At 36.1% G+C, this 12,022-nt stretch overlaps 1 protein-coding gene across 1 annotated transcript in view; it reads right to left on the bottom strand.

Moving 5' to 3' along the window:
- The window catches only part of ABCA13 (ATP binding cassette subfamily A member 13), a 199,941-nt gene that overhangs the window by 122,492 nt on the left and 65,427 nt on the right, over positions 1-12,022 (bottom strand). Inside the window, 6 exon segments of the mRNA XM_048076400.2 lie at positions 121-235; positions 1,046-1,346; positions 2,806-2,982; positions 8,233-8,323; positions 9,984-10,018; positions 10,021-10,096. Coding sequence (XP_047932357.2) covers positions 121-235; positions 1,046-1,346; positions 2,806-2,982; positions 8,233-8,323; positions 9,984-10,018; positions 10,021-10,096 — 795 coding nt within the window.

The raw sequence follows: 12,022 nt of genomic DNA, 5'->3' as shown, positions 1-12,022 counted from the left end.
CCAAGGAAAAAGCAAAAACAGCTGCATTTATGAGTATACAAAAGTACCTAAATGTTTAAGTTTTGTATTTTGGTACACCCTAATAAATACATTTTATTTTCAGAGACTCAGCTCTCTTACCTCTTCAAGATGAATTTCTCTTTCATAAACCAGCTTGCGAACCATGCCAGCAACAGAAACCATCCATGTTAACATCATCATAAGTGGGAAAAAAAAACCTATATTGTTCAAGAATCTATGAAAGAATATATATGCAGTATTGTTAGCTCCCACACCTAGAAGATTTTTTAGCAGTTTGTTAATAGCTTAATACTGCGACTATTCTCAAAGTATACATAAAATAAGATCTGGCAGGAGCAATAAGACTTATTTTTATTCAGGTTAGGTAATTCACTTATTTTTCATGCAACAAGCTAAATATATGTATTAGTACTATAAATTTTATTTCCATGTGTCAGCAATAGAACTGATGTAATCTCTTTTCCGGGTGATGAGGCTCCATTCATAGTCAAACTGAATTCAGATGTATGCATAATAAGCAATAGCATGAAACAGTCAACTTTTGCTCCATTGATACATTTCTCACCATTAACTAATTTTACATTCTAATACTCAGGATGTTATGATGATTTTACAAAAAACGATCCTACACTTTTTCTTTTGCTCAAATCAACTTTGCAGCATATTTTATGACATACTGGGGACAAATTCTGTGTTTTCACACAGGACAACTGATAATAGAAAGGGTGTTTCTTTGCATATTCTGTTAGTTGCATAACATATTGACAGTCTTTGTCCAGCAGACTACTCTGACCAAAGTATAGCTGTAGACAGCTTGTAAGGTGTCATTTGGCAGACCGAAGTTGCATAATATTTTGTCACCTCTTCTCTTAACATTTGCTGTTTTGGTATCATACACATTCATTCAGTCCTATGCTAGAAAATGCATTTATCCATTACAAAGATCTGGTAGCTTCCTAAGTCCTCTAAGTGTTAACCCAATAAGAATTCTATAATTGAATTAAGAAGTAGAAAATTTACTTACAGGTCACTGGTATGACAAGGGTAAGGCATGGCTTGCACCTGAATTGCTGGCTCTGAGATATCTGACCCTGTCTGAGCTGAAATGATTGCCCTTTCAATCATGTCTTGAATAGGAATAAAGATATGGTTATATTTAAACCCATCAGCTGGCAGCTTCTGGGGGTGAGATTTCCACACTGGGTTCTTAATCAAATCCGTTCTCATGCTGTAGAGAATACTGGTTCTAATTGTATATGAAATGTGCCATGGAAGGAGATTACTAGAATCTGGCGTCTTGTTCTTTGGTGCATTGAAGATGATACCTGACACAAGAAGAAAAAACATTTCATACTCAAGCCTATATGACATGTTATTTACATAGCTAACTCCTGGCCAATTATCATATGACAGTAGGATACACTCACCTGTTAGAGCAGGTCTTTTAAAATTTCCCGACCCCCATTCAAAAATGGTAGGTTTCATAGACACCAACATTATTCCATTCATATTTATTCACAAAATAAATGGGTTTGCAACAATCCTTTTTACCTGAGAAAATTCCTTCTGAGATTTGTCTTTTTGAATCGTAGCTTATCCTCTTTATATACAGATTTAACCCTGTTTTATGTACAGATTTTTGGGAGACTGATCCCAATTCCACATGTAAAAGCACTACAATAAAATTTGTCCACCAAAGGATTACAACCCCTGGACGTGGGTGACAAAGAAAACAATACCAACCCACTAAAATTAGCTTTGATTTCTTAATTTCTGAGTCAGTAACATAAATTCTGCTTTAACATAGCAGAATTTGCATGATTATCTTCTCTAGCTCAGTAAAAAGTGTAAGTGAAAGCTGTATCTGTAGCTGGAAAGATTAAGTCAAATACAGTATGTTGGTTGTATTTTCTTTCCAGATCACCAAGACATTCTAGGATTTCTTGAGGAATGTGAGAAACTGATCTTTTTTCCTTAGGAAAGGAAAATGATCTCTCTAACCACTTGGCTCTCAGAAGGACATCATAGAATACTTTACTCTGCTGTAAAGACTTTTTTTCAAACTCATTTTCCCATTTATGTAAGCATTTAGTTTTCTAAAACATTCTTCTTTTTTTTTTTTTTTAGAAAGACTACATGCAACTCAAAGCTACTTATGTGAGGAGAGAAAATGTGTAGCAAGAAAAACATTCCTGTCTTCTAAACTCTTCTGTATAATTAATTGATTCACAACAATAAGAACATAATGCAAAGGACAGACAGTGTAATCCCAATGAGGAAAAGAAATAACATCAGTTGCCTAAGAACTAACTTACTCAAAATAAACAATTTTTCTAAGTTGTTGGTTTAAGAACTTATAATTTATTTTTGTTTTTACTTTTTTCCTTCCTTTTTGCAAAGCCAAGAATATTAAAACTAAAATTCAAAATGAGAAAAAAACAGGTGATCTTGTCCTAAGTAGTCGAGTTTCCCCAGTAGTGCATATTTTTATTCCCTTTTAAGCTTTTATGACTCTGCTTTTAAACTTTTCATGAGAAATCACAGACTCCGAAGATTCCTTTGGCATTTCCACAATTAAAACAATGTACTTAGTCTTTACTGCATGTATTATAGCGATCAAATGTTGGGGAATATCTCTAAGTTAGATGTGCTGTATTTTGCCTGTATTATGTGTGTTTTAATACGTACTTTCAAATTGTGCAAGTTTAACCTCTTATCAACAAACACAGACAACAACTAAAGTCTGATGTTTTCTTAATTACACATTTTAAATAAGATACTTACTAGCCAAAAAATTATTTTGCTGCATGAGTTCACGAGCTTTCTCCTCCAATTTATCAACAGACTCAAAAGGCTGGAAACGATCCAGTAACACACAGGAAGAAATATTTACTATGAGATGTGACAACAGGTCAATCTGTTTACTTGCTGAGCTGTTAAGCATCTTGTCCATCATAATTTCTAAGAGGAGGAAACAAATTGGACTGCCTTAGTTTTAATGAATTAAGCAGAACAGAAAGGTATGTTCTCACTTGCACATCCTGTAGGAGAAAATATCCTTTGTGTTAAAAAAAGGGATTTAAAAAAAAAAAAAAAAACATACTGTTATTGTGAACTTGTGAAAGTGTAGTTCATGTTTCAGCAGCTTTTACAAATCTTTAGCTACGCTTCCCTTCAATTTCAAAACAACAAAAATATAACAAGTTCTAGAAAAAGGACTTTTAACATTTCTTCAGCCTTCCGTAACTGCTTCCAAAAATAAAAAAGAGTTACTGTACTTCAGACCAGATACATCTTTTTAATCTAGTAATGTATTGGCTAGCTCTTATCTTCTTGACACCACAAATATTTCAAGAAGTTCATCATGTAGGGTACAAGCATTTTGATTCAAGCCCTACATTTAAAAAATCATCAGAATAAAACTAGAACTTCCCCATTTGACTTTGATCGTATTTACAGATCCAGGGTGAATGTATACCTTAACTAATACTGGGTTTCACCAGCACTGAGCCTTTGGAGGAATCCAGATCTCCACAGATTTGTAGAGAACTGTGCTTTTTTCTTTAGTTTAAGAGAATAATCATAGGGATAGCATGAGCTAGAAACGTTGTAAATTCATCTGGATTTAATGGAAACATCTAAATTTCTCAAGTAATAATACGTTATAAAGCATCCAACACAAGCTTCCTTCTTAGACTCACTTGAACATATAGGCTTTAAAAAGGATGGGTGATGACCTCATTTGCTAACAGTGGTGACAGACAAACCCTGGATCATAGATGTTATTTAACAGCAGCACAGGAAATATTACAACAGGAAGGCAGATAAGTGGAAAAAGATGGACATATGAAGTAGTCTGGGGAAGAGACACAATTACCAGTGAGAAAGTATAAAGATTAAAAGGAGTAGAAACCGAGAAACTGATAGTTTAGAACTCAGAAGACAAGCAAGCAATGACAGAGTGAATTCATGGGCTGAGAGAAAAAACAGCCTCAAACAGAGATACCATATGTGTCTTATTTACTACTATGCTTCAGGAGTACAGCAAAAATAAATAAATACATTGCTACTTGTTTCATCACATTAGAGAGAACAGAACATTTCTAACATTAACCCCAGGTAACAGGGTTAAGCTTTAATTGATTTTTGTGTGTGTCTATATTTATATATATATGTAGCTTTTTATATAAACAAAAAAAAAAATGAGACCTTTTCACCATCTGATCTTTATAAGACCTTAATTTGAAATATTTTTTTAACTTAAAAATAATAATAAATTCTCTCATGAATTATACTATTGAATATTTTAACATAAGAACTAGCGTGTCTAGCTTGTGACTTGTTTGGAGTACAGCTTACTTAAAATGTTTCTGGAAGTAAAATATTGTATTTCACAATCTGGATGGACCTCTGTAGTCTAACATGTATATAGAAACAGATATAATCCACAAGAAAGGCTGAGAATTAAGATGTTGTTTATCTTTTATATTTCTTATTTATAAATTTAGCAACTCAACAAAAATTTGGTGAAGCTGTTTTCACTCTTACTTTTGTAGTTTGTTCTCCCACTTAGGTTGTTTAACCTACCATTAAGTAATTCAGAGGAACTATAATTGTTTTCTATGAAACTACCATGTAGAAGTGCTATTTAAGTGAAAGGTTGCAAGAAAAAAAATAGGAATAAACTGGGAAAGAGTGAATTTAGGTCATAAATTAGGAAAAAAATCTAGTTACCAGATGATTGTGGTGGTAGCATAGGTTTAAGTGATGATGTTAGAGCTACTTTTTTTTTTTTTTTTTTTTTTTTTTTTTTGCTTCCAGCTTTCTATGTATGCATAAAACTATTTCATGACACTGAGGGCAGTAGAGGAAAAAGCCAAGCAGGAAAGTTGCCTGGATTTTTTTATTTGTTTTGATTTTTTATTGTTATCTTAGCTGCTACATCCCAAGTCACACACAGCCCACTCCATAAGGGAGATTCCTTTGTAGTGAAAAACACTGCACGTCTAGAAGTCACAGAAGAAGGGCAAGTGGTAGACTCAGGGAACAAGGATGTAAAAAGGAGGCCCTGCCACGCAATTGCCTCCCCTTGTGCCTCTTGAGAGGTCCATAAAGACTGCTCCCAGAAAGGAGCTCTAGTTCTAGCAGGACAGGTTTTATATAAAATTGGTTATACCAAAGAGATTATGGCAAATTGCTGGGTTGGAAGGCAAGCATAGAGGAACAGAGTTACCTTGCCCACACTAGGCTAGTTTAGAAGGTGAAGATGTGTTTAAAAAGAAAAATACAATCTTTTCTGCCCCCAATTCAATATTTACTTTGTACATGGCTACTGACACAATAACCTGTTTTAGAAACTGGTAACTTTGTGAGGTCCCCTAGTACAATCATTTAATAGAGCAGATAGAATATCAATCCACTCAGTGTCCTATGAAACTTTCCAACAGGAGTTGCAGGGTGAAGAAAATGTAGCATCACAGTGAAGTTAAAAAGACACAAACACCTTGGATTTGAGCATAATTAGACAACAGCTTAATGTGAGCATAGCTGTAAAGCCAAGGGAATATTTGTTTTCATTGAAAGACAAAATACATAATCACACAGATTAGGTGATTTTAGAAAACTAGATCTTTGGATGGAAATAAACATATCATGAGTGGTAAAACTAATAACATACGTGGATACATTTAAGAGTTTAATTGGATCCAAGCAAGATAATTACAGTACTAAAAAAAAATGGATGCAGTATAAGACTAACAAAGTTTTTAAAAAAAAAAAGCATAAAAAAGGAGGTTTACAATAACAGCTGTGTATGATTCTAGACTAAAAATGAAAAAAAAAGCATATACAAAGAAAAAAACTGTAAAAATAAGATAGCACGGTCATTTTTCAAAAAGCCAAATGCTAAAGTGAATCTATAAGAAGAAATGTAATCAAAGTATAAATACAGAAGAATGCTATGGCACTCTGTACCAACATCAACTTAAGAAAGGCATAAATGCTATCATCATCTATAGCCTGTATTGATTTTTCACTTTTTATATGATACTTTTATCAATTGTATTGCATTAAAGAAATTCTAGTTTCATAAACTCTTCTACTTAAATGATTTCCTGCATTCACAATCCAAGATTATTAACCATTTATTACAGTCAGATGTTCCTAACTGCTAAAAAGCTATAGTTTCAGAAACACATGCATGGATTTCTGTGATGAAGTTCTCTGCAACAGTGAAGATGTACCTGATGACTCTAAAGATCTTGGTTTCTTCCTAATGAAACAGTTTGCCCACAATCTGTCATATAATTCCCTGTGCTAGGTCTGTATGAGCAAAATACATCTATTGATCAACTAATGCACTGAGACAGTTATATTTCCAGCAGGTCTTGTAGGTTAAGAGACTTGCTCTGTTTCCCCTGCCTATATCTTTCTGATTACATGATTCTGTTTTTATTTTAGTTGTATTCTGGTCCTTTTTCACCATGATGGGTGAACTGTGCTTGACCCATACTAGCCAAATGCTCAGGGGTTAAGGTAATATTTCTGTGAGATGGCAGATAGAAGTTTGAGTTGCTCATCCTACGGAGGATACTGTACCCAGAGCTCTTAATTTCTGGATTAAATTCAGGACACTGCTTGCCATGTTTTTTTGGTTGTTTGTTTGTTTTTAGTGAAAGTTCATGCAGCTAGTACTAGCCTTCAAAAACAAAGCCTTCAAACCAAGGCCATCAGTTTCAATTACATTGGGTACCCTGTGCATGCAAAATAAAAGCCAAGAACTTCAGTTCACACCAACCATGATGGCATCAGCTCAGGGCAGTAGTACAATTAAAGACTGAGTATAAGCTCTCAGGAGCTTAAATGGCTTTTGTTGATTTCCTGCTTAGAAACAGGTAACAAAGTCCAATAAAAATTGCACTTCAGGTACATAATATTTTCTTAGTTTTGTTTTTCAGATTCAGACTTAATTCTTTAACTGTAGAGCAGAATTAGCAATCTATATTGCTGTAAAGCCCCCCCCCTTTTTTTTTCCCCCAACAACAAGGGCCACACAGACACTTTATGGAGGCATCTCAGCCCTCCCCCAACAAATGGCTGGAACAAATTAGTATCTGGCTTATAGTTATCCTACTGCTCACTGACAACAAACTACACAGATCTATCCTCCCTACCACTATCATCTCCTGAGAAGCACCTAGCTCCCGTAGCGCACGATGTCACACTGTTATTACATTTTATGCTACATCTCTTTCGTTCTCTCTCTGTAGTCCTCATGATCATAAACTGTTCTTAAATAACATTAGACTCTGCCTTGGTATGGACAATTCCTTCTAATGCTGTCAGCAACCGTTTTCTTTAGAATGGACCTACTTACTGACAGCAGGACACATTGAATGTTTTTTCCTTTATCAGATTGTTACAGTTTAGTTATCAAATTTAAGTAACCTGGAGGTCTGGCTGCCAGAAACTCAGCACCAGAGCTGAAATGGTGCAGCCAAGGATGGTGGTGACCATGGGGACACTGCTGGTCAGCCTCATAGTGGCCTGACTATGGATGTGCTCATCTACGCCCATATCTCCGCCTGCAGGGTGACATTTTGACATGGCCACCATCCCCATGGTCCTGCTTGGCCATCCCAGGGCTGAGTCTGACCCTAGTTACTCTCTACTGACCTAAGCCTGCCCTGGTTGCCCTCTGGTAGTAACCATATCTCGTGCTTTGCTGGGGCTCTGGGAGATGACAGGGAACTATTTCTCACTAAAAGAAGAGATACGGACAGCTTTTGCATGTATTGGTTACACATACAACGTACCCAATCTGATTTTCCATTTATTTCTATTTAAAGCATATAGATTCCCCTCAAAATTATTAAAAAATTTACTGCTACATAAGGGAACTGTAGCTACCAGGATTACTTCTTCTCTCCCTCCCTTTAAATATAGCTCCTGTGTTTTTAACTCTCCCATGACAGTTTGCTACCTCTAATGCATTACCAGATTTTTCCAGTGTTTCAATATTATGTAATGAAAATTATCCACACACACACACACACAGACATTTAGAAATACAGGAGACTAACTCACCAATAGAAGATAAAATCTGGTATTTTTGTTTCATCTAATTAGGTAAAATATTGACAACTAACAGCATAGTTCTAAGTTTAAGTTAAAATTTAATAAGGGTAATCAAGTACATGCACTTTCACGTACCATATACTTGCATTTTTTGAAAGAGCTTTTCCATGTCAACATCCAGGTTATTTTCTACAAAGTGCTTTACAAAATTGTTTTGAAGTGCTTCCTAAAATAAAAAGTTTTAGATGTTATGTCATGTTTGTCTTTGCTAAAGAAATACAAAATATATGTATGCATCCATGTTTAACCCCCGTATAAAGATTTTCTGCATAACACTGGAGAAATTGCTTAACTTCTCCATGTCTTCAGTCTTCCACTTTTCATAGGTTAACTCCACACATTTAAAATAAACAATAGCACATATACTCCCCATTGCTATAATTCACTGTCCTCCTTTACTCCAAATATTTTAACTGTGAGTCCATTCTAATATTTTTGCAACTCTCCTGGGACGGAAACTCATTTTCTTTTCCTGCAAGACTTTTGGGGCATTGAACTATTAGCACTGGCAGTAGCAAAATAAACATCATTAAAAACTAGCAGTTGGGAATTCGTTTTATATTGGTTTTGATTCGTTATCTCATTTGTCATGTTCTAAGGGGAAAAAAATGTATTAGCACTACAAGAGCATCCTGGCATCTGCAAGTCTCATGCCTGTATACTAGTAACATTCTCTACTTGAACTTAGAGTAACCGTTCAACCGGTATGTGTAAGCCATGACAGGATTCTGCTTATAGAATCACAGAATAACCTGAGTTGGAAAGGATCCACAAGAATCTTCGAGTCCAACTCCTGGCTCCACACAGGACTACCCCAAAATCAGACCATGGGGCTGAGAGCGTTGTCCAAACGCTTCTTGAACTCTGGTAGGCTCGGTGCTGTGACCACTGCCCTGTGGGGCCTGTCCCAGTGCCCGACCACCCTCTGGGTGCAGAACCTTTCCCTAACACCCAGCCTGACCCTCCCCTGTCCCAGCTCCATGCCGTTCCCTCGGGTCCTGTCGCTGTCCCCAGAGAGCAGAGCTCAGCGCCTGCCCCTCCGCTCCCCTCGTGAGGGAGCTGCAGGCCGCCATGAGGCCTCTCCTCAGTCCGCTCTGCTCTGGGATAAACAAACCAGGTTACCTCAGTCCTTCCTTCTATGTCTTACCCTCTAGACCCTTCACCATCTTTGCAGACCTTGTTTGGACACTTTCTAGTAACATTATGTCCCTTTTATACTGTTGCACCCAAAACTGCACACAGTACTTGAGTTGAGGCGCAGCAGCACAGAGCAGAGCCAGGGTACGGCCAGCCCTCCTGGCTGCCAGGGCAGCCCAATCATAACAGCCTTTCATGTCTTCACAAGGAAAACATGTCATTTTACTGGTACATTAAAAAAAAAAAAAAAAAAAAAAAAGTAGAATGGGGAAAAGCCTAATTACAAGTTGATCTTCGTTTTGTTTTTATTTATTTCAGTCACTATTTCCCACATCAGTTTTTTATCAGTTGCATACAGTGTCAGAAAAAGCAAATGATAAACACACAAGTTCCAGAAGGTATTATTTCCTCCAATCTTACATTTGTTTTAGAGAAGTGCATAAAGCTTGCACTTGTTTTATTTCCCCTACTGCCTGGTAGTACTGGATAGTGATGTAACATTCCTTTTAAGTATTTTCAGCTCACAAGTTGGTCAGTATAATACTGTAGGCTCATAACCTAAAGCTAATCTCTCTTTTTTTCAACTCTTTTTAAACCCACAGCCAGACAGATGGGCAGCTTTACATGTATAGAAATTCTGACTAGATCAATTAATTGGAAAATAGGAAACCATCCCACAGTTCACCAACCTGCAGCCGTGAGACCATGAGGACATTTCCACGATTTTAAAAACTTCAGACATCCTAAGCCATGTCTGAGAATAAGTCTTCAAGTGTTCCACAAAACCAAAAGTGAAATTAGCCTAGCAAAAAGAAGACATGGAGACAAATGAAAAAAACTGTGCATAGCAAACTATAAGAAACAGGAAGAACTTCAGATCTACAACTCCTTTCCATTTCATTTGATAGTAAATTGTAAGGGTATCCATGTTTTCTTTTTTGTTTTAGAAATGAAAAGCATTTGTTGCAGTCTCTGAATACCAAACAAATCACATGTTACAGGATGCCTTTTGTTTATGTTTCTTACCTGAAGGATCATAAAGACCTATTTATTTTATAATGTCTCTTTCATGCAGAATATCATAGAGGTGCTTCAGAATGCAAGAAAAATACAGTTAGGACATACTTGAAAGAAAGACTCTACAGACCACGTGGATCTTTTTTTCTTACATGAACATCAAAAAAATTTTAAAGTTGGAAACACTCTGGAAAATAAAAACAACTGACCAAACATACTCTATTTCAAAATAGTGTTAGAGAGGAAGACCTGAGTGTAGCAAAATATTCTGTGGCCCTGTCAAACAGAAGCTGTAATTTTTTCTTAGCCACCAGCAAATAACCATCAATTTTTTCCAGACTGTTTTAACAGATCATAAATGTACTCAGTATGAGAAAGTGTTGCAGTATGTTTTTGTTTCAATTGGTATTATCAGTCACACAAGAGCATTTAAGAACTAGGTCTCTCCATTACAATCTAGCTTTGTTATTATGGTAGAGATCATGACATTTCCCAGCAAAGAGTTTCTCCAATGAGTTGTAAACTGCAATTTGGGATCACACTTTTTGCAATAATTCCTATTAAAAGTACATGTTTTTTGCCATAGTATTTTAAGTGTCTTTTGCAAAATCCCACTCCTAGCTCTCATCTCTCCTTCTCTCCCAGAGATGAATACTTAAGTACCAGAAAATACAGAAAAACACTTTGTGGTATTTCTCTCTTCCCATTTGTAGCACAGAAATCCCCAAAGACAGTCTTGCAGACAGTCTCATTGTCCTGAAGGAATCTACTCATTTAACTTATATGAGATTGCATATTTCACTTTCTGAGGGAGACTGATCCTAAATGTTAAACTGAAGTTTGGCATCAAATCAGCTAAACAAGTTTTTCTCTTAACAAGCAACACAGAAACCTCATGGACTGAAAACCCAGACCTTAACATCAGGATCATGTAACCCACTGTCCAGGCTTGATGGTGACAAGCTGAGGGAAACCAGAAAGGCTGCAAGGGTAGCAAAGAGCCAAAATGGGAGATTTCCGTTTCCCCAGCACAGAGCAGGAACATCAGGTCACACTGCAACATGAGGAGATTGAATTTTAATCCATTATAAACTGTTAGATCAAGCATCTCGCCAGGGAGCTCAGAAGAGCTCAGATCGTGGTGTTTCTTGACTTGATTCTGAACAGCACAAAGGATTTTTATTTCTTGAAGTCACTTCAAAGATCTGCAGTAGCTATAATGTGATTGTATTCAACCTCCTTATACAAACAATACAATCCAAAAAGTCTACTGCAGCAGCATGGATTTTTGAAAAAGAATGATTTCATATGATGCAGAAGCTTATTTGAAATAAATTCAAAGCAGCAGTTGAAGGGGTCAGTTTTATGCAAGGGATAAAGAGACTGATTAATGGCAAAATAGTGGAAAACTGAACAAATACATACTGTTTATTAAAACAAAGAATTGAGAAAGACCATTTACATGCCTATGTATGCATGCATATGGACTACACAGCAGAAAGGTATTAGAAAACATCCTTTTAAAAGATGAAGTTACATCCAAATGAGAAAACAAAATATGAGAAAAATTAACTTCAAGTTTTGGAAGTTTAACTTTTTGCTTCCTCATTCAACATGGTAGGCCTTTGGAATGTTACCCTGTCAAATCTTTCTACATAGATTACACTTTAGAAAATCTGTCTCGAATTGAAGCAGCAGTTAAAAAAAAATA

Source organism: Anser cygnoides, chromosome 2 (assembly GCF_040182565.1).
Source record: "Anser cygnoides isolate HZ-2024a breed goose chromosome 2, Taihu_goose_T2T_genome, whole genome shotgun sequence".
NCBI lineage: Eukaryota > Metazoa > Chordata > Aves > Anseriformes > Anatidae > Anser > Anser cygnoides.
Note: the sequence above shows the minus strand (reverse complement) of the source record. Positions and strands in the feature narration are given on the sequence as shown.